At 35.7% G+C, this 24757-nt stretch overlaps 1 protein-coding gene across 2 annotated transcripts in view; it reads left to right on the forward strand.

The window, feature by feature from the left end:
• SLC9A9 (solute carrier family 9 member A9) overlaps window positions 1–24757 on the forward strand; it is a 602343-nt gene that overhangs the window by 348959 nt on the left and 228627 nt on the right. For both annotated transcript variants that reach the window (XM_010381303.2, XM_030929287.1), the window contains exons 10-11: window positions 22153–22266; window positions 23831–23942. In XM_010381303.2, the coding sequence (XP_010379605.1) occupies window positions 22153–22266; window positions 23831–23942 (226 nt within the window). The remainder of the gene's footprint in view (window positions 1–22152; window positions 22267–23830; window positions 23943–24757) is intronic.

Consider the following 24757-nt stretch of genomic DNA (forward strand, 5'->3'; position numbering starts at 1 on the left):
ACCCTCTTTAGGCCTATCTTAATACAGTAGCTAGAATGATGGCGTTAAAGCATTATCAGATCATGTCACTTTATTCCTCAGAACCCTCTAGTGCCTTCCCTTCTTCCAAACTAAAAGCCAGAATCATCACTAAGTCTCCTCGGTTCCTAGGTCACCTGGTTCCTGATTCCCACACTGATCTCCTCTTCTTCCATTCTACTTCTTGCTCCAACCTTGCTAGGTTCCTTGATGTTTCTCAGGGTCTTTATCTTGCTCTTCACTGTAACTAGAGTGTCCCTCTTCCAAATGTCCACCTGGCTTGCTCTCTCACTGTTTTATTTTTTAAGGGAAAAAAAGCCAAATAAGCCTCCTTTCAGTGATACCTTTGTTGCATACTACCTAAAATTTCAACACCTACCTCAACGTTTTATCTCCCATTATGCTTTATTTTTCTACCTTAGCTCTTGTAACTATCTAATATGCTGGATCTTTATGTTACTTATCTTGTTTATTGGCTCTTCCTCACAATTTATGTTCCAAAAAGGCAGATTTTCTTGTCAGTTTTGTTCACTACTGCATCTCCAGCACCTACAACAGTAGCTGGCACACAGCAGGTCCTCAGTTGCTTTTTGTTGGATGAATGAATAAATAAATGAACAAATGTCAAGTTTGGACAAGGATGTGGAGCAACTGGAACATTTGTTTACATACTACAGGTAGAAGTGTTGTTGTGACACAGGAATTCCACTCCTAGTAGATACCGTCTAGTTAAGTGCTTCCTATGCACATCAGGAGACAAGTACAAGAATAGTTAATGTTCCACTGTTCCACTATTTGTTATAGCAAAGAACTAGACACAATCAAAATGTCCATCAACAATAGAATAGATATGTGGAAACACATTTCCACTTATTTATACCATATAGCAAGGAAAATGAGTGAATCATAACTATAGCCAAACAATGTGGGTGAATCTCAAGAACTAAATTTTGAGCAATATATGCAGCATTATTTCACTTATGTAATATTTGGAAAACAAAAAAACAAACAATACATTGTTCTGTGTTACTAAGATATGCAATGAAAGTATAGTGAAAAGCAAGGTAATGAGGGACACAAAATTTAGGATAGTAATTACTGCAGCAGTGGACAGGATGGGATGGAATCCTAGAGGAGTGAAGAGCAATTCTGAAATATAAAGGTCATGTTATTTATTTGACTGTATGAGGAGCATATAGATATTTGTTGTGTTTTTTTATATTTCACAGCTATAAACATTCCATAATATCTACTCAATAGATAACAAATAATATTACACAAAAATCTAAAGAAAATAGTTAAAGAAATGGACAGGCTATTTATTGGACAAGAATTTCAATTGCTCAATAAACAGAAATTGCTCAAACTCACCATTAACCAGGGACTACAATTAAAATGATTATAACATAATATTCATGGGACTGAAAAAAATTAAGTTGATCAGATTAGGAATTGATAAGGTTTTAGGAAAGCAGATATTCTAACACAATACCCAAGAAATGAAAAATTATATTCTCATTTAAAGGACAATTTTGTAGTATCTATGAAAAGGAATCAAGTACAAACCTATGACCAGCAAATTTACTCCTTAGCATATTTTCAGAATGATACCTATTTTAAAACACATGAAAATATACTACTACTTTAATGACTATATCTCTCTCAATAAAAATATTTTACATAGGGTAGGAGAGACAGGAAGCAAAGAAGGGTAATCAAAGGAGACTCTATCATCTGTAATGCTCTTATTTTTAAAAGCAGATTTATGTATTTGCTTGATTGTAATTAATTTTATAATATAAATACGATAAAAGCTGCATACCCAAATTTTCCAGATGCAGCTAATTAAATGTAGCATTTAAATGAAATTAAGGCATTTATATCCTTTAATGTTTATGTTAAAAGACACAAGAGACTTAAATTTAATGAGTTAAGGTACCAGTGTGAGAGGTTGGAAAAAGAACACACAGAACAAATCCAAAGAATGCAGAATTGAGCAAAAAATAAAGACAAAAGCTTAAATAAAAAGAAATAGATAACAAAACTGAAATAAAGAGGATTAACCAAGTCAAAAGTTGTTTCATTGAAAAGACAAATAAAATAGACAATTTTGATAAGTCAGAGAGAGAGCAAAAATAAGCAATGCTATAAGAGAAGAGCATGACTGGAGGTGCTGTGGAGATTAAAAAGTAAGAACATGTCATGTACAATTTATGCAAAAACATCAGAAAACTTAAATGGACAATTTCCTAGAAATGTATAACTGACTAAACTATTTGAAGAAAGAAAAAAACCCTAAATAGCCCTGCAATCATTCAAGAAATTGAGTCAGTAGCTAAAAATCCATTCATCCAAAAACACAAGGCCCAGAATTTTTCTTAGGTGAGTTCTACCTAACTTTCAAGGAATAGCGCACTCCAATTTTATAGAAACCATGAAAGATAAAAGACAAAAGAGAAATATGCACCTCAAATCATTTCATGAGGCTAGGATATTACTCCAGAAATGAAAATCAGTTTATGTCAGTAACAAAAATGAAAAATATATGCCAATCTCATAAACAGAGATGTAAAGGTTATGAACAATCAATAAGCCAAATTTGTCAATGTAAAAAAATACATATGACTAACCTGCATTTATCCTAGGAATATAAGAATAATATTAGAAAATTGTGAGTATAGTTTACTATATTAACAAAGGAAGAGAAAATAATCTCTCAGTAGATACAGAAAATGCATTTAATAGAAAACATTCAAGACATATTAATTTAAAAATGTTTGGCAAGTTATAAAAGGGAAGAACTTCCTCTATCTGATACAGTATCTAGTGGGAAAAAAGCTGTAGAAAACATTGTATATGCTGGTGAGCCTTCAGAAGTGTAATGCCTTTTGCAGACAGTCATACTTCATTTTATTGTGCTTTAGAGATATTGCAATTTTTACAAATTGAAATTTTGTGGCAACCCTGCTGGAGCAAGCCTGTCTGCCTCATCTTTCCAGCAGCCTGTGGTCATTTTATGTCTCTGTGTCACCTTTTGGTAATTCTCACACTATCTTAACCTTTTTCATTATATGTGTTACGATGAGCTGTCATCCATGACCTTTGATGTCACTATTGTAATTATTTAGGGGCATTATGAACCATGTTCGTATAAGGTGGCAAACTTAATAGTTGTCTGTTTTGACTGCTCCACCAACTGGTCATTCCCCCATCTCTCTTGCTGTTCTCTGGCCTCCCTATTCACAACAACACTGAAATTAGGCCAACCAATCACCTTAAAATAGCCTCTAAGTGTTTAAGTGAAAGGAAGAGTTGCACATGTCCTGGTTGAAATCAAAGGCTAGAAATGATTAAGCTTAGTGAGGAAGGCATGTCAAAGGCAGGGTAGGCTGAAAGCTAGGCCTCTTGCACCAAACAGCCAATTTATTGATGCAAAGGAAAAGTTTTTAAAATAAATTTAAAGTGCTACTCCAATGAACACACAAATGATAACAAAAAAAGCAAAACAGTCTTACTGCTGATATAGAGGAAGTTTCAGTGGTCTGGATAGAGGATAAAACCAGCCACAATATTCCCTTAAACCAAAAGCCTAATGCAGAGCAAGACCCTCCCTTCAATTCTGCAGAGGCTGAGAGGCAAGGAAGCTGCAGGGGAAAAGATTGAAGCTAGCAAGATTGGTTCATGAGGTTTGAAGAAGCTGTTTCCCTAACATAAAAGTGCAAGGTGAAGCAGCAAGTGCTGATGTAGAAGCTGCAGCAAGTTATCCAGAAGATCTAGCTCAGATAATTGATGAAGGTGGCTACACTAAACAACAGATGTCCAGTGTAAATAGAACAGCCTCTAATTGAACAAAATGCCATCTAAGACTTTATAGCTGGAGAGAAGTCAATGCCTGGTTCGAAAGTTTCAAAAGACAGGCTGACCTTCTTGTTAGGGATTAATGTAGCTGATTACTTAAGTTGAAGACCATGCTCATTTTCTATTGTGAAAATCCTAGAGCCCTTAAGAATTATACTAAATCTACTCTGCCTGTGCTCTAGACCAACAAAGCCTGGATGACAGCACATTTGTTTACAGCATGGTTTCTTTGAAGAAACCTTGCCATTGAGATCTACTGCTCAGGAAAAGAAAAAAAAAATGTTCCTTTCAAAATATTGCTGCTCATTGACAATGCACCTGGTCACCCAAGAGCTCTGATAGGTATGTGCGAGGAGGTGAATGTTGTTTTCATGCCTGCTAACAAATATCCATTTTGCAGCCCACGGATCAAGGAGTAATTTTGACTTTCTTATTTAAGAAATACATTTTGCAAGGCTATAGCTGCCATGGAAAGTGATTCCTCTGATGGATCTGAGCAAGTATATCTAAAACATTCTGGATAGGATTCACCATTCTAAATGCTATTAAGAACATTTGTGATTTATGAAAGGAGGTCAAAATATCAACATTAACAGGAGCTTGGAAGAAGTTGATTCCAACCCTCATGGATGATTTTGAGGAGTACAAGACTTCAGTGGGGGGAGTAACTTCAAATGTGGTAGGAATAGCAAGAGAACTAGAATTAAAATGAGAGCCTGAATTGCTGCAATCTCATGATAAAACCTGAACAGATGAGGAGTTGTTTCCTATGCATGAACAATGAAAGTGGTTTCTTGAGATGGATTTTCAAGAAAATCCATCGTAAAGATGCTGTGAACATTGTTGAAATGACAACAAAAGATTTAGAATATCACATAAACATGGTTGATAAAGCAGCCGCAGAATTTGAGAGGATTGACTCTAATTTGGAAAGAAGTTATATTGTGGGTAAAATTCTATCAAACAGCATCACATGCTACAGAAAAATCTTTCATGAAAGGAAGAGTCATTCAATTTAGCGAACTTCATTGTTGCCTTATTTTTAGAAGTTGCCAAAGTCACCCCAGCCTTCAGCAACCACCAGCATTATCAGTCGTCAGCCATTAACATCTGAATAAGACCCTCCACTGGGAAAAAGATTATGATTCACTGAAGGCTCAGGTGATTGTTAACATTTTTTAGTAATAAAGCATTTTTAATAAAGACATGTACATTTCTTTTGTTTTGTTTGTTTTTTGAGACAGAGTCTCACTCTGTCACCCATGCTGGAGTAAAGTGGCACAATCTTGGCTCACTGCAACCTCTGCCTCCCAGGTTCAAGCAATTCTCTGTCTCAGTCTTCTGAGTAGCTGGGATTACAGGCGCCCACCACCCCACCCAGCTAATTTTTGTATTTTTAGTAGAGATGGGGGTTTCACCATCTTGGTCAGGCTGGTCTTGAACTCTTGACCTCGTGATCCACCCACCTTGGCCTCTCAAAGTGCTGGGATTACAGGCGTGAGCCACCGTGCCCAGGCATGTACATTGTTTTTTAGACATATGTTATTGTACACTTAATGGACTACAGTATAAACATAACTTTTATATACACTGTGAAACCAAAAAGTGTGTGTGACTCATTTTATTGCTCTATTTGCTTTATTGCAGTGGTCTGGAACCAAACCCACAATATCTCCTGTAGTATGCCTGTAGTTTACGTATTCTCTTTTTGATATATGTTTTGGTGGTTTTCCACCCTTTTCATTTTAAGTAGTTAACATCCTAAATGTAAATCCATGTCTACTTGTTATATTATTTCCTTAGGATAAATTCTAGTAAGTGTAATTGCTCACTTCAAGGTTTTAGATTCTATAAAGTTTTATTACATATTCCTAATCTCCATGCAGGACGATTATACAAACTTTCAGTGCCACCAAGTGATTCCTGAGAGTTGCCTTTTATTAATTTTATTCATTCAGCAGATATTTATGGAGCATTATGATATGCTAAGTTTTCTGCTGGGAGTTGAGGTTAGTGACAAACACAACAAATATGGTTGGTGTTCTTGCTGAGCTTACAGACTAGTTTTTGGGCTATCCACAGATGTTGTTTAAGAAATTGCCTGTTTTGTGACTTTACCCTTTTTTTTGGAGTGTTCAGTTTCATTTACCAAAAGGTGAAATTCCAGGGTATTCAGCATCTAAAGCATAAGACATATAAGAAATGATATGTCTTTGGGTAGAATGACTATTTTTTTCTAGACCAAATATAGAACAAATGGTGGAAAGACAATTGTGTATAGATGCAGATAAAAGAGCAAAGTGTCTGAAAATAGGTCAGTCCCAAGAAATCTGAAATGAATGATTTCTTCATCCAAGGAAAGGAGAGTGTGCCACTTCACAGAGAGGCTGAGGGCTTAGGCCATAGACTACATCATACCCCCAGTTATGCCCAGACGAGGTCTTCCAGTATTGCTGGGGTAATACATTGTCGAGTTAATACTGCACAAGTGGTCTGCCTCGTAGGCCACTGAGCCTTGGCTTAGTACTCCTACATGGGCTCTAATTTCACTCAAATTAAACTCAGCATATTTCCCTGTAGAGAACACCTCAATACCATTTATCATTCTCAATCAGCAATTCCAACTTCGAAAAAGAGTACACAAATCAGTGCTGACGAGATAGCAAATAGCTTCAGCTGCTGGCTCCTTCCTCCCCAATTAAACCTGGAGGAATTGCATAATTGAGAGGAAACTGGGAGCTGAAGAAGTAATAATTAACTACGAGAACACCTGGAAAGGCCAAGGTTGTCTTAAAGGTGGTGGGGACAAGAGAAAGCATGGCCACAGCTTGGACAGTAGCCAGAAACAGAAGTAGGAAGAGAGGTTCAGGCAAAGATTTTAACTTCTTCCTTCCCCTCTTTACCTCATTGTTTTGGGGTGATCATTCGCCAACCCCCACTGCACCAGACCAAGGCATCCATTGTGGTGTCAGGGGCTAAACAACTTGATGAAAGTGCAAGAATTGCCCGTGGGCATTCTTTTCTCGATCTTCTGCACCCCCAAATTCTCTGGGCTAATGGAAGATGGAGGACTTGAAGAAATCGTGTCTTTTCAGTGTTGCTTCATTCTAAAGATTTAAGGGCAAATTCCTGACAGGAATTTCTTGGAGAAGTGAACAGACAGACATTGATGGTCAAAAATTTGGTTGTGCTAAAGATTTTCTCCACCCTGGAGCTTACCCTTTTCCTTCTGAAAATTACTGAGGGGATAGTCCAGTCTGTATATGGGCCTTTCCTCATACACCTTGCATAACAAGTTTGACCCCAGGAAAATGTGACTCACAGGGCAGAACAGCAAGATGCTCAATGCATACAACCAGTAGAAAACAGACCAAAAGCTGAACATAGAATATAAACATGAAGCAAGATTACTGGAACATATGGACCAAGAATTTAAAATAGGCATAATTAGTATCCTTAAATAGATAAAGGAGAATGTTAGTAATATGAAGCAGGTACAAGAAGACATAATAAGAACTGGATGAATTCAGTTTTTTTCAGAAATCGAAATAGAGAAATAATAGACACTCAAAGCCTAGGTACTTTTATCCAACACAGAATCGGAACCAACCAATTAATGGAAAAGTCAGCTAAAGCAAAGAATCATTCCATAAAATGACACAAATAGGTATTTAATTTTCACTTATAAATTATATATTCATTTTCCAATCTTTTAACAAAGACAATGTTTTTTCTTTGAATATTACAGTTCTTAGTTGTCTTTCTTTCACAAAGTACACCACAAATATATCAACCAGAATTTCTAGTTTTTCTGTTGCTTTAGTTTTGAGATTAAAGACATTGGCAAATATAAGAATCTATCTGTATTTGGATGTATATTTTTGCAACATTTTACAATTGTCCTGCTCGCTACTCATTTAGTAATATTTTCTAAGCAATTTAATTTTATCTAGTTTTTCTGCATATTTAACTTAGTTTTTTGAAAAACATAAACTTTCTTTCATATTCACATTTAATCTATACAAATTATGCGATTACAAATATCAATTTAAAGTAGACATAAACAAATTTTGGAACAAGCATGGTTCTTGTTAAGCATAAAATTCATGTGGTGGAAGCAGAAGTTACCTGGGCACGCTGGAGCGCAACTTACTAACCATCAGCATTTAGTGTTTAGAGGACATTAGACAGCATGTTTTACAGAACAAATACAGGATTAATCTAGAGAGTGGAAACTAAGAGCTTCTAGCACATATCTATAGTACAGTCTTTCTCCATATATATGTATACAATTTTTTGGAAATAAACTAATTTTTGAAAATCATCATAAATACACATATACAAGAGCACTTTCCCAGGGATCTTTGTAGGGTGACTTTGAAGGACCTAAATAGATTGGAACAAAAACAAAATTGACCCTAAACCACAGAAACAAGTCAGAGTTAAAGCTCTCTTTCAGAGCTGTTTTATGCATGCATGGTCTTTATATGAAATATAACTTTCTTCCTTGGAAACAAAGAGAAATACACTCTTACACTGTAATAATTTATAATTTTTGACATTTTGCCTATATTGTCAAGGGTGTGCAGTAGCTTCAATACAGAGGTTTTACAGAAGGCAGCTTTATAAATCTCATCAAAAGAAAACTCGAAAAAACTTAATCGGTGTAAAATAAGAATTTTCTGGAGTTTAATATAAACACTGACAATCTACAGTCACTGTATTTTAACTATCCATTACAAAGGAACAAGTCAAGCAAACATAATTTTCATCAGCTATTGATTTATTTATAACCATGCCTTTATAAAAATTATCTGATAGCCTATTCTCCAATTGAATGACATTATCCAAATGTCACATATTTTTTGTCTTTCATTTTCATTGATCTCTCTGATTTATAAAGCCTCTTTTACACTCTCCAATTTCTTATTATGTCCTGGAAGAATCAATATTCTACTCTAAGCTTCAAGCTTTCTATTGCATGCCTTTCCATAGCCCACTCTGCCATAGATCAGAAATTGAATTCAAAGTCATCTGCCTAATGACAATGATTTTTAACCATTTCTTGTAGCTTTTTATTTTCTTTGTTAGTTAAATCAAACAAATTTATAACCACCTGTAGAAAAAAAATTAAGAGTTTTAATATCACTTTTACATATAGTATAAAGTTGAGTGCTATGTCCACTTATTAAATCTTACTGCAATACACAAGGAAAGCATCTGTGCCTCTTCACCTTCTAAATTGTGAAATATTTACTTTTATATCTTACCCAAAAGATGACCCAAAAGCAAAAGGAAAAGTTGAGCAATGAATTTGGTCAGGTTAAATAGTAAATCAGTTTAATTAGTCCTCTTATTCTTTTTCCTCATAAATTGGAGATGGGGGATATGTGGTAAAGAAATTTTTCTGAGAAGTTCTGACTACTGTTGTACCATTACAGTAGAATATATAAAACTACCAAATTCAGAAAGTTTTTCGAAGGAATATCAATATAACATACACTAACACAAATGAAAATGTTTATTGGGAATAACATAATATAAAACAAGTAAGCTCTTGAAATCTTCGAGCTGGTTATGAAACTGTTATTTCAGACAGGTGCAGCACTGGTGGTGACAAAGCCTGCTTGAATGAATACTGGTTTGATTCTAGTGGTTTGTGCTTGTCCTGATGATCTAATGCATTCCACTGTGACATGGCTGATTATGAAACATCACTGAATAATGTTCTCAATCCTGCGTATTTTAGTTTGCAATACTTTTATCAAGGGATTGGGTTGGCATGAAGAGATCAAACACATCTCAAGATATCTGAGACTTAATATTTTGTTGCCAGCGGTAGATGTTAATTTAGAAAGAGCACATGGTTCTCATAGTGGATGGAGTGGAGTTCCTCAGTCATGTCTTAAACAATTGTTACTCATCTGACTGGCAATGGCTAGGATTTTGGTATTCAATTCAGACACCTTAAAAAATCATAATTAGAAATCTTCCCTTTTTTCATGTGTTGCTATGGACTGCATGTTTGTATCCCCCATGTTGAAACTTAACCCCCAACTTAATGGTATTTGGAGTTGGGGCCTTTGGGAGGTAATTAGGTCATGACAGTGGAGCCCTCACTAGTGGGATTCATGCCATTATTAGAAGAGACGTGAGAGCTTGCTTGCTCATTCTCTCTGCTCTCCAGCATATGAAGATACAACCAAAGAGCCATCTGCAAACTAGGAAATGAGCTCTCAACACCAGATCTGTAGCCACCTTAATGTTGGACTACTCAGCCTCCAGAACTGTGATAAATGGGTGTTTGTTGTTTAAGCCACACAGTCTGTGGTATATTTATTATAGAAGCCAGAACTAAGACATGTATTATTCATACTCCCACCTAAGAGTTTAGCATAGGCTAATTACAAAGACAAAAAGATACACAAGTAATGTTTAACATCTAGAGTGAACATTTATGTAAACTATGGGCTTTGGCTAATAATGATGCTTCAACATAGATTCATTAACTGTAACAAATGCACAACTCTAATGAGGGATATTAATGATGAGAGAGGTTATACATGTGTTGGGGTAGGAGGTATATGGGGTATCTCTGTACCTTCCTCTCAATTTTGCTATGAACCTAAAATTGCTCTAAAAAATAAAATCTTAAGATAATATGCAAAAGATGAATAAGGAAGGAGGTCAGGAATAGCTAAATTTTAAAAGTTAAAGAAAAGGGACTGTTAACCTTTGAAAACTGTGATAATGTGTGAATTTTCCATATCAGCACCTAATATTAATATCAATGTTTTTCTTGGCTTATTCATTAAGGGATTTTTTTTAAAGACACAATTTTAATTTCTGCACAGAAAATACATTGTTTCAACTAGGCAATTTTCTTTAGTTAGTATTTACTGGCAAAACTACAGAGAAACTAATTGTGTTATTCTACAACTTTTATTTTTTCAAAAGACCAGTACCATTAGATTTACTGAGAAAATTTTTTTGCAGGACCCTTATTTGAGTGTAACCAGCATTATGTTCAGATAAGTATTCTCCAAAAGAGTCCCCCAGCCTTTGCAGATATTCTAGACTCAGGACCTCATATGTCAGCCACAAACTACCAGCAGCAAAATATTTACTTTCACGACTAATAAGACTGTTGAATGAAAAGTGGCTGTTGCTGCCTAAGCTGTGGAATTGCCTACTGCTGCAACTATTCTGATAAAAATCCTCTCTCTGCTGTTAGAGCCAAGCAATATAAAATAAAATGATACCCTATGTGACTTATTTTCTGTAAACCCAAGAAATAGGAGAAGCGGTTAAAAGTAATAGCCAAATTTTACCTGAACATAAGGAAGGATTTCTAACAGTTATATAGGTCCAAAAATGCCATTCAATTCCTTAGGAAGTAGTGAGGTTTCTGACTTTGGCAATGTTCAGTTCCAGGTTGAGTAGCCCCTCAACAAGCGTCTAGGAGCAATCAAGCATTTGGATGGATGTTTGGACTATATACATTACAAAATATTCTATTCTTGAAGTCTTATGGTTTAAACTCTGTGTGCCTAAGTGTACCTGTGTTTAAATTCGTCAAAATGGATCGAAGGCCTATCTTATTTCATGACCAATATCTCTGAGTAGTATCATGATAAGTACTCTGTGAAGGTGCAAACATGAGAAGCTATTCTTAACTTAACAGTATATTAACTTAAATGCAACCTTACAAAATCCTGTAATGACTTTTACTTTAATAGCAAAAAAAATTTTTAAAGGGAAGAGTCAAAAGTGGAGCACTTCCAGAAATATGAATACTGTTATCAGTATTTACTGGCTAAAGTAATTAAGTAATTTCAGAGAAAATGGCCTTCCCCTTAAGTTATAAGCTTGAGGGTTTCAAGGAAATCTAGCTACAGTGTTTGTTCAGTATTTATTCAATTTAATGAAGCTCAATTCCTTGTAGCTGTAACTACATTTATTTCCTATATTAACTTTACTTACTTAATGATGCCTATTCATCTTCCTAAAATGTGTTTTGTTGTGTTTTTATAGGCTGTGCTTTTGAAATTCTCATGTTTTTAAAAAGCAAGATTAAGTATAAAAGAAGACAATTAAATACAAGAGATGGGAGAGGGCTGGGTAGCAAGCAGGAGTGCATAGGGAACCCCAAAATTCTCAAACAAAGAAATATATGATAAAGAGAAGCTCTCTGAACACTTAAGTGGTACATCTCCTCTACTATAGGGACTGGATAGTCCTAAACAACTTGAAGAATCTGATGTTGGATTTGGAGCCCAGCCTGCCAAACTGGATGACATTTGTCTTACTCTAGGCATATACATAATCTATAGGTATAATTTATGTGCATATATAAAGCTATATATAATCATTATCATGTTACTGTAGGGCACAGAGCAAAACACAGAACTTCTCTGAAGAAGAAATTGGGTTGAAAAGAGGGTTATTTGGAAAGGGATTTGTCTTAAAACTTCAAATACATGGCAAGAGCTTTGGTTTTGCCTTTGCAGGGCAGGGAGAGAGAATGAGTGTAGGAGGGATTGGCTTGGATGGGTGAGTGGTGATAGATATTTGGGAGAGGATAAGTATCCCCTGCCTCAAGCCACACCCTGTTGCTTCCACTAATTGGGTACAAAGAAATTTACCTTTTAAGTTTTTTTTCTTAACCTGGGAAAAATATGGTCAGAGTCACTGATATCTTCCCTGCCAACCCCTGACTTGTTCCGATGATCAAACAAGATGTATGTATGAAAATATGCCTTGCAAACTTGAAAGTGTTACAAATATTCAAACATCTTGCTACTTGAGAGCCTGAATCTTATACGATGGGGAGGCTGCCTAATCTGGCAGAAATGGTGTGAACCTTGGACAAAACTCAGGACAACTGACCTCTTCCCTTTACTGTGTAATTAATGCAAGTGCATTAATGCCTTTGAATGTAGTTTTCCCAATGGTAAAATGGGAATATTATTACCAATTCCTGGGTTTTGTTGACTTTATAACATGAAGGTTTTTAAAAATTGTTAAAGTATGTAAAAGCTTTTAATACGTTTCTTAGTACAATTTAGGTCCTAAAAAATAGAAATTTCATTAGTATTGTTACTATTTTAGAAGCAGGAATATTGATATTACTATAATGCTTTAGATGTAGAAGGATCTCCAAAGATTGCACTTTACCTATATGTAACTGTAAATCTTCAACTTTAGAGAGGAAGCCTCATTTGGGAACCGTGACCTTCATAGGCAAAAAAGTCTTCAGAATCCTTATGTTCTGATGGTAAAGGTCTTTATTATAATTCATCTCCTATGCCACCTCTACAGCCCATGGGAATTATTGGTTTCACCTCAAACACATTTCCTGAGTACTTGGAACTGAGTGAGAATTAAAATCCGAGGAGTAGCTCTCTTCTCCTTCCATTCAATAGACAGCCACATCTTCTCATGCAGCCCCAGCCACATCTCTGAGACACCACAGTGGAGGTGAAGGCCGGAGTAAATGGATTTGGCTGTATTGGGCACCTAGTCACCAGTGCTGCTTTTAATTCTAGCAAAGTGGATATTGCCGCCATCAACAACCCCCCTCATTGACCTCAACTACATGGGCTACATGTTTCAGTATGATTCCACCTATGGCAAGTTCCACAGTACCATCAAGGCTGAGAACAGAAAGCTTATCGTCATTGGAAATCCCATAACCATCTTCCAGGAGCGAGATCCTACCCCAATCAAATGGGGGCGATGCTAGCACTGATTATGTTGTGGAGTTCACCAGTATATTAACTACCATGGAGAAGGCTGGGGCTCACTTAGACAAGGGAGTCAAAAAAGTTATCATCTCTGCCCCCTCCTCTGATGCCCCCATGTTCATGATGGACGTAAATCATGAGAAGTGCAAAAACAACTTCACAGTCATCAGCAATGCTTTCTGTGCCACCAACTGCTTAGCCTCCCAGTCAAGGCCATCCATGACAATTTTAGCATCACAGAAGGACTCATGACCATGTCCATGCCATCAATGCCACCTGGAAGACCGTAGGTGGCCCCTCTGGGAGACCATGGTGTGATGACTGCAGGACTCTCCAGAACATCATCCCTGCATATCCTGGCACTGCCAAGGCATGGGCAAGGTCATCCCTGAGCTGAACCAGGAAGCTCGTTGGCATATCCCTCCCATGTTCCCACTGCCAACATCAGCCACAGACCTGACCTGCCATCTGGAGAGACCTGCCAAATATGATGACATCAGAAAGGTGGTGAAGCAGGCTTTGGAGGGCCCCCTCAAGGGCATCCTGAGCATCCTGAGCACCAGGTTGTCTCCTCTGACTTTAATAGTGGCATTCATTCCTCCACTTTTGATGCCGGGACTGGCATTGCTCTCAATGACCACTTCGTCAAGCTCATTTCCTGATATGACCATGAATTTGCTTACAGCAACAGGGTGGTAGGCCTTATAGTCCACATGGCCTCCTAGACCACCAGCCCCATTGAGAACATGAGAGTTAAAGAGAGGCCCTCAGCTGCTGTGCAGTCCCTGCCCCACTTAGTATCCCCAACCACACTGAGAATCTCCCCTTCTAGACATAGTTTCCATGCCTCTGTGAATGGGTGAAGAATGGGAGGAGCCTAGAAAGCCCCACTTTGACCTGCACCATCAATAGAGTCCCCATACTCAGCCAAAATATTAATTAAATGAAATCCTAGGAGCAAAAGTTTATCATTTCAATAGCATTTATTGTAAAGTTTATTTGCAAATTCCCCAACGCAGGAATAAAAATTATTCACCTATATACCAGCTTTGTTCAAAATAACTATAGACGTACTTAATAGTATATAAAAATGAAATCTGAGCTATTCTGTATAGAAAGGTCCCAGTTAGGAATAAAGACAAATTTTATAAGTAAAATGAAAATACAAGCCAAGATTAATTCTGAGATACAATTCTAAAGAAAATAACTGTTTCATTTAATTTTCATTGCAGTTTTGAGATTCTTTAACATCTCAGTTACAATGAATTTCAGTGCATTTCATGGACAAGTAGATGAAAGTCAGTAGGTTGTGTCGAGCCTCATAAAAGCTACATTGAGGAATTCATGTGAATTTAATTAGTATTAGCTAGGTATATTGAATTGCTGTAATATTTCTCTGTGAATCATAATGATATGGTAAAATTACATTTTTTGTGTGGATAGAAGAAAAAGGTCAATGAGAATTATTGATAAACGTATTTTATAAAAGAGATACGACTTTTTCTTTTACTTTCTAGTAAATACAGTAACTCAGACTAAAAAGCATAGTATCCAATAAGTCTTCAGAGAACATGGTTTGCTAACTAGATTGTGTCACTTAATTAACATATGAATGGTTACCATGAACTTTCAGAGTTTTTAAACACAGATTGTCCTCTTAGGCAGTTTAAACATTTCCCCAGTCTTGTTTGCACTATTAACTTGCTTCCCCCCTGCCCCTTGAAAAAAAGCCCTGCTAAGCAAGATTAGTTTTAACTTGGGTCCTCTCCAAATGCTCACAAACTGTGAAGTAATGGAAACAAGATAAATGTTTACTGTACTGGATAAATAAAAAGTTGAGTCAAGTTATTTTTTACTGACCCTGAGTGGGGAGGAAGTAGATTTGAAGTTATTTATATTGAACACTGAATTGACTAGTTTGAAATGTGTTGTTATTGTGATGATTATTATTGGCTTTGGGGTGGAAGAATTTTTTTATTTTTCAAAATTTTATCCAAAATTGACCAATAAGTTTATTCCCTCAGTGATCGCCTACTCCTTCGGGCCAGACTCAGGCAATAAAGTCCTAATGGTCAAATTGGTTCTGTCAGCTGGCCTTGCTGTATAGATTCTCCCTTTGAAACATGTCTTCAGGAGATTTTGGCATATGAAACAAAATTGAATTTGCCCACAAATTCTCATTAAATGCCCCAAGAAGGAAATTATTATGAAGCCCGTTCATTCAAAGAAATGTTGTTATATGATATAAATAGACAAAGGAGTGCTAATCAGGACTGTCGCATTGCTATGAAAGAAGCCTTTTTTAAAATGCCAACAACCATCTACAATTTAAAATAAGTTATTCTATCATATTGTCAAAGGTTTTTAAAAACTGATAAAAAATACTTTGGCAAGAGTATGGGGAAAAGGGCACCCTCTCCACCATTTGTAGAGATGCAAATTGGTTCATTCTTTCTGAAAGGCAGATTTTTAGTATGCTTAAAAAGAAAAATTAACGTATACCCTTCGTCAGAGGACAACTCATGTCAGGAATTTTATCTAAGAAATTTTATATAACTTTCACTCTATGGGCATCTGCATAATTAAAATTATCCTCATTATAACTAAAATTATGCAGATGTCCATAAAGTGAGTGAAAGTTATATGGATATGTACATGTTAATACTCAACTAGATTTATCCTTATTATTTAACAATAGATCTCAGATATCTTTCTATACTAGTTCATATACAACTCCCTAAAACACAGGCTGTTATATGAATGTATTATACTATAATTTATTTAACTATTTCTTATATTATGGATATTGGTTTCCAGGTTTTTATACTACAAACAATTCTTATAAAATTTCTTGATTGAAAACGTATGCACAAAATTACTGATGACTTATTGAATATTTCATAAGTAGGTTTTGTTTTCTCCTTTAAATTGATTATTTTCTCTCATTTGAGTATAAGGAGTGAGCTAGAATCCATCTTTGGTTTCTGGTTATTTTTACCCAAAGTAGTCAACTTTTACTGTAAATCTTTCCAAACAATCTATCTTTTTTCCCAACTATATTATAAAACTCCTATTTTGTTCTAAATTGATATACATTTTTATTGTGGTACAATAAAATGCAAATTTTATTGCATTTATATTTTATAAATACCATAAATTGTGGTATTTATGGTATTTTTGATATTTTATAAATTTATGGTATTTATGGTATCTTATATATACCATAACATTACAAATACCATAAAATAAAATACCATAAAATGGTTGGGAGGTAGGAAGGACTGACAAAAATTGGTTTTCACCTGGAAAAATATACATACAAGAAGAGCTAGCTAGGAAAGACTGCAGATGTCAGGACAGCTCTCTTTCAGAAAGCAACTAGAAAAGCTGTGTCATACACAGAAAAGCAGGTGTCTGATATGAGCAGCCATGACATCCAGGACTTGAAGGACCAAGGTACTAAATAAAAACAGGTTAAACTAAGCTATGTTGAAGGCAGGAAATAATAAAGAGAGAAATTAATAAAATGGGAAGAGAGGGTACCATACAGAAAAATCGACAAAGCCGAAGTTGCTTCTTGCAAACACTCAAAAAATTAATAATTTACCTTACAAGATTCATCCAGAATAAAAAAAAGTAACACAATTTCCTAATAACATGGGGAAAGATATAACTACAGAAACAAATATTGAGGATATTAAAAACAATTGTATGCCAATAAATACGAAAATGTAGATGGAATAACAAATTCTTTGAAAAATGTAACTTTCTGAAACTGATCCAAAAGTAAATAGAATATTTGACTAAACCCATATTTATTAAAATATTTGTATCTGTAATTAAAAATCTTCCTACAAAGAAAACTCCAAGCCCAGAATTTTTCTAAACATTTAAGGAAGAGAACAGGAACCTGTTTTGTGATACCTAAGTAACTTTAACAATACAACCTGATAAAACTGTATAAAATATACGACACAAAAATCCTAAGCACACTCTTAGCAAATTAAATCCAGTGGTATATAAAAAAGGTTAATATATAATGACCAAGTAAGATTTATTGCAGGAATGCAAGAGTGCTTTAGCATTTGAAAATCAATTAATGTAATTAACAACATTTTAAAAGTGAAAAAACAAATACTATATGATCATCTTAATAGGTAAAGGAAAAACATTCTATGAAAACCAACACCTTTTTAGCGTCTATTTCTGATAGACTAAGAACAAAAGGGAACTTCTTTAGCCTGTTTAGAATTTCTATAAATTTGATACGAAATATTGAAAATGTTCATTTTGAGACTGGGAAAAAGACAAAGATGCCCATATCTCACTTGTATTTTGCACTGTGCTGGAAGTCCTAACAAGTGTAATGAAACAAACAAAAAGATGCAAAATGTATGATGACTGGAAAGGAAAAAAACCTATCCTTATTTGAAAGCAACATGACTGTGGAAATCAAAAAGAAACTACCAATAAACTATGAGAATTATTAACTAAATTTAATAAGGCCCTGAATACTAGGTCAATTTTAAAAATCAATTGTATATGTGAATCTAGCAATGAACATTAGAAAAGGAACTTTGAAAAAGGTACTATTTACAATAATAACAAGAAACATCAAATATCTAGGAATAAATCTAAAAGATGTGAAAAATCCTTATACGAAAATTTAAGAAAGCCAAAATAATTATAAAGATATATGATGTTCATGGATCCAAAGCTTCAATATTAAAAAGAAGTACATTTTATCTGAATTTATCTATAAATTAATACAATTCCAACTAAAATGCCAATAGGTAAGTTTTGCGGAAATTGAAAAGTTGATTTCCTAAGTTCAAGTGACAATATCAAGAGGCAAAAGTGTCATTTCAGAAAACATCAGTAAAATGTGTTGGCAAGATGTAAAGCTACTAGAATTGCTGATTGGAGTGCAAATTGATACCACCACTTTGGGAAACTGCATGGCACTATGTCCCAACAATTCTGCAGAAAGGCAAACATGTATTTTTAGCAGCAAAATTTATCATAGCCCCAAACTAGAAAATACCCAAGTGTCTATTAGTAGTAGTATGAATAAGTACGTTGTGATACATTAATATTAAATGAACTAAATACAACATGAAGAATCTCACAAACATATTGCTGAGTCAAAGATGACAAATGCAAGGGTATGTATTGTCCAATTCCATTCATATAAAATTGAAAAACAAGAAAAGCTAATTTGTGGTGGTAGAGGTGCTAATAGTAGTTAAATCGTGGAAAGAGATATTGTGAGAGAGAAGAGTGATTCTGGGATGCTGGTAATATTTTTTAATCTTAAATTATAAACATATGATGTATGCATTTTCCTGGGTGATTAAACATCAAGAAACACATTTCTTTTTTTCTTTCCTTCTCTCTTTCTTTCATTCTTTCTTATTTATTTTTTTGAGACAGAGTCTCACTCTGTTGCCCAGGCTGGAGTGCAGTGGTGTGATCTCGGCTCACTGCAGCACCCACCTCCTGGGTTCAAGTTGTTCTCCTGACTCAGCCTCCAGAGTAGCTGGAACCACAGGCACACAGCACCATCCCTGACTAATTTTTGTTATTTTTAGTAGAGATGGTGTTTCAGCATGTTGGCCAGGCTGCAACATTTCTTTAAACACGCAAAAATAACCAGGAAAATTCTGAATAATGTGGGGTGTGAGAACAGTTTAGACTATGAAATATTATCATGTATTATGGATCCACATTAATTTAAAAGAGTGCAGTATTGACAGCAGAATAGATTACAACAGGAACAAAGAGCAGGTTCAAAAATGGACCTAAATGCAAAACAAAACTTTTGTGCTATGTGTATGTACACAGTTACTTGTAATGCTGGGAAGTTTTAGATATCAATAAGTTGAGTGAGTAAATCAAGTTAAAATCCTAGGTTATTCAAAGGAAGCAAATCACTAAAACAAATATTTAAAATTATAGGCCTCCATGTAAAATGTTGAGCAAAGATTCCCATCACATCTCAATAACAAATAGAAAAAAATCAAAACAAAATGACTTTTCCTATTTACTTCTTTCTTTAAGATGATGCATAGATTTAAATTGGATGGTGGAGGTGAGGGGGGACAAAGGTAACAGACTTTCTTATTATCTGAAAAGAGACAAAAATTTGACCCCATGCCCTTTTGTTTATAATCTGTCTGGAGTGAAAAAGTGTTTTGTTTTGTTCATTTAACTAAAACAGGATTGTAAAAGAGTGATGATAGAACCGCACTTCAAATCAAAAAGTGATTTTATGATCTCTTCAATGCAAAAACCCAAGGGTAAATTTTGTTTTGGGAGAGATTGAATACAGAAGATTAAACACTGTTATCAGGAACTGGCTTCTCTTTCAAGCAGTCATTTCCTCTGTAATTCCAAGATGGCTGCCAGCAGCTTCCTGGCAAGCATCTTTCTGATATCTCACCCTGTGAAAAGGTGGGGGCCTTTGTCTCAGCATTCCCTGCATTAAATTTGTTGAATTAAAATGGAATTTTTGGGGACCCAAACATGTCACACTCATTTCTGAGTCAAACATGCTGCCTAAAGAAATGTACCAATTTGAGTGGTTTAGTCCTAAATTATATGCTCCATATTTGAGCTAGGGAGGCATGAACTCATGGGCTGAGAGTAGGGAATGAAGTGGGCTCCCCAGGCGGAAATTGGGGTAAGGCCATTAAAGACAGACTGAATAGAGTCCAGGTGGCAAAGTGTTCACTCTAGGGTAAAATACAGTTGGGATGGGGACAAAAGAAAGAGAGGCGCTACAAATTTAACCTTGGTATTTGTTTATTGATATTAAGAAACTAAATAACTACTAAGGACAGAATGTTTTTGTTCTCTAAAAATTCATATGTTGAAGCTCTAATCCCCATTGTGATGATATTTGGAGGTGAGGCCCTTGTGGGGGAGTTAGATGATGATAATAGAACCCTTAGAAATTGAATTAGTGCCCTTATAAGAAGAAACACAAAAGTGATGATCTCTCTCTCCTCGGTGTGAGGACATAGCAAGCAGATGGCCTTTTACAAACCAGGAAGAGGACTCTTATCAGCACCAAATCAGCTGGCACCTTGATTTTGGATTTCCCATCCTCCAGAATTGTGAGAAATAAATTTCTGTTGTTTAAGCCATTCAATTTATGGTATTTCATTTCACCAGCCTGAGGAAATTAAGACAATAGCCAAATCTCACTTTTTGAAAAAGTAAAGATATAATGAGGCAGAGAAATATTCTCTATCTCCTACATTTTTCCTGATGTTTTCAAATTTTCTGTGGTTATTTTGGTGACAGAGTTTGTTTCCATGAGCCAGCCTGGAATGTAAAGCAAGCACTCAGGATAATTGATGATGGCTGCCCCTGCAGAAAAAACTTGTACCAAAGGGCCGGTTTTTTTTTTTTTTTTTAAATCCTTTTTTCTATTACTGGTTTTAAATAATGTTTCTGACAAGATTCTACTTTTCTTTCTCGCAACTGTCAGTGAACAGTATTGGGCATTATTTGTGGGGCTGTAAATACATTACACGAAAAACTAATGAGTCCTTAAAAAGTCAAGAGAAATGCCTCCAGAGATATTTACCTAACATGGTGATTTATGTAGGTCCAGGAATGAAGTCTCAGAAACTTCCAAATGAGAAGTCTGGAACATAAAGTCTTTTCCAAATCTGTCTTTGTTGTAGCCCCTGGACACATTTCCATTTTACTTTTAATCTGAAAGTTGGAGAATGTTTTTCATGTTCAACTTACATTGTTTAGTTAATGGTCTAAGAATAACTCTTGGGAACATCCCTCATCATAGCATGTTATTACTCTATTCTTCTGACTGAATTTGATGTATCTATTTTGTTCTTGCTGCAAAAACCGACCCCTGGGATTAATCATTTTCTTTTTAGCAGCTAGAAATTGTAGACATTTAATGGATATACCTACATCAGTCAATTTAATGAGTCTCATTGTCTAGGGTTTGAAATATACTGATCACTCTAATGTTAAAATATAATTGACATTCATCCTTATTTCAGGTTTCTAAGTTTTCCAACTTTGTCCCTCCTGCCTGCCTGAGAAGGGTAATTTAGTTTAAGCTTAAAAACAAAAAGTTGTTCAGTGCCTGGGAAGTCAAGTAGATCTACTGGGTAACATTCACAGAGAGTAAACAATCTTTGTGTCATTTACTACAGTACACCTTCAGCAAATCACTTAGCTTCAGTTTCTTTAACAGGGACTATTTTGTCATCTTAGTAGGAATTGTTCCATGGAAGGATCGCTGGTTAATATTATCCGGGGGTACCTCTGGCAGCCTTACAGTTGGAAAGAATGGGATGCTGATGTGGCTGTGGCATCTGTCGCTGGGTCATGAGCCAGGGCCTCCATCCTCCTTCAGAGGCTAAGCACAAGGCCAAAGGGGTGGACTTCCAGATAAAGGAGACCCAGCCAGTTGTCAAATACAGTTATAAGAAAGTAAGTGCACTCAAACCTGAGTTATAATTAATGGTTTTTTGTTTATGTTTTGTTTCAGTTGTTTGAATTTATGAACTTTTTGGCAGAGAACGTCATCTTCTGTTACATGGGCCTGGCACTGTTCACATTCCAGAATCATATCTTTAATGCTTTTTTTATACTTGGAGCCTTTGTATCCTTTGAAATACAGAACATGGGGTGATTAGAGAAAATAACAAATGACTTACTTTTACTGATTATTCTGTTAAATCGTTAAAGCAGTTTCCTAAATTCCACTGCAAGGTTCAGACACAAGGCAGATATATGATTTCTAGTTAGGGGAGAAAAGCATCCTAAGAAATTAGGACCTCCATTAAATAATTATGGTCAGGATAAGATCTTTGGAAAGAACTATGGAAATAAAGGGGGAAATTAAAGGAAAAGATATTTTTCAAGTCAAAATATGTTTAACTATAATTACGAATCACTTACATAAAAATTATGTCAGTGTATTCTTTATAGAGAAACAGACTTAATCTGCATTAGAGTATATCAGGAAGCATCCAGGATTATTCAGCTTTGGAAATGTTTTCATTGCAAGATGATGAAATCTCTTTTCCAATGAGGACTTCAAAAATAGAACAGATGATCAAATGAAATGAGCATGATGCATGTGCTTTCAACATCATAAGCATTGTTCAAATGTAGGTTCATTTGAATAAGATAGCACCCTTCCTTTCCTATGAAGACAGATAAAATCTAGACCTCACTTTTAATGCAGGAGTTTTTCCTAGCTCTAGGCCTGGGACAGGAGGTATTTCCAGTGGGAATGGATATCTATCCAAAAGGATGTTGAGCCATTAGGAATGTCCCCAAAGACAGTTAGCAACTGTTGTCCTTCTTCCCACTTGGAAGATGGGCCGAGGCCACCTTGGATCACAGATAATCCTAACAGCCAGGAGAGGCAATTCCTGTCTATAAACTGTGTTCCAATTACACATCTGCATTTGCTTCTTAGTCTCTTTTCATTGAGCATTCAGCTGAATCCAGGTTTCATCCCAAACCTGGATTTTAAAAGGAAGTTACCTCTTCCCAAATAACTCCGTCCCATTGAGGACAAACTAGAATAGCCCATCGGGGAAGGAGTCAAAGACAACAAAAAGGGAAAGGTGAAGAGCACCAATATTTTCAAAGACTTTTACTTATAAAACTTTGATTTTAGTAAATTGCCACATAAAGCAACAGTTGTATTATGTAATTAGACGGGTAATTCCTCTCAAAATTAATTCACCAAAAGAAAAAGGTACGCAAAGCTTGCTAGATATAGGGAATATAAACTGATAAGAAGGAAGATGGTAAACATGAACAGAAGCACATTTATCCTTTCTAAAGTGCCATTTGGGAAGATAATGCTACAGCATCTGAATGGTCTCTGCCTCACATTTTACAGCAGAATTGAGGATAGTCAGTCATCAGCAATATAAATGTGATTAGAAAATTTACAGTGATTGAAATAGTATTGGGCTAACAATTTTAAAGCCAGTATCAAAGAAAGACAGAATTCTCTATTATTTCTGGGAATAACAACATTGAAATATAAATTTTGAAAGCAAGCTGGACAAATGTGAATTGACATGTTTATTTCTGGTTTTTGGGTCATAATGTAGAGAAGCTTAAGGACATAATATTTAAGCTCAAGGATTCAAACCATCATTGCAGCAACATTTTCCTCAATGGTTCCCTGTGCTTATCTACAGCTAGCAATTTTTGTTGCCAGAGCCTGCAACATATATCCCCTCTCCTTCCTCCTGAATCTAGGCCGAAAACAGAAGATCCCCTGGAACTTTCAGCACATGATGATGTTTTCAGGTATGTGAACTACGTTGTGTGTTAGTGCTGCTGGTTCTCTCACACTTTTACAGAACATGAAAAACCATGAGGAAATTTAAACCCTTTTTGGGAAACAACTTCTCTTTACCCCACTGTACCTAACACTATGCTGATTCTTTGTAAGTGCTGAGCAACAGCAGGATTTCTCTTTCCACGTGGGAAATGAAGTTAGAGGGAATCTTGTTGGTATGGCTTCAAGGTACCATATCTGGTCGGAAATTGGCCTGAAGTGGACATTAGGCTTTCCTCTGACCCATTTCAGATCATTTCAGATCATTTCAGATCCCCATTTTCATACTGGGGAATTTGAATTATAATTTCATAAATTGCATGCTCGGGGTAAATAGTTTGTAAATGGTGCCACTCTTATTCAATGTTCCTTCTCCATAAAAACCCTGCTCCTTCTTTATGCAAAGCTCCAGAAACTCCTCATGGTTAATACAAAAGCAAATCAGACCTAAGTATGCTCAGTTGTTAGTTGAGAAAACAGATATTAATTGAGCACTCACCAGGTGCCTGAGATGAGTTCTGAGCACTGATTGATGAAACTGACAAGGTCTCTGTTCTCAAGACATTTGTGTTCTAATTGCTTAAACCATACCTCAAGGCTCCTTTCCAAAAGAAAATAAACCAAATGAATTTTCTGACCTTGAAAAACTCTGGGGATTATGGTTTATCTTTAGTCAATTAATTTTCCTACCCTCAGTCTTTCCCTGTTCAAAGACCTTTTGCAGAGATCCTTACATGATTCCTATGTAGCTGTACACTTACAGTGTACTCAGAGGCAGTTATTG

This window comes from Rhinopithecus roxellana, chromosome 1 (genome assembly GCF_007565055.1).
Source record: "Rhinopithecus roxellana isolate Shanxi Qingling chromosome 1, ASM756505v1, whole genome shotgun sequence".
NCBI lineage: Eukaryota > Metazoa > Chordata > Mammalia > Primates > Cercopithecidae > Rhinopithecus > Rhinopithecus roxellana.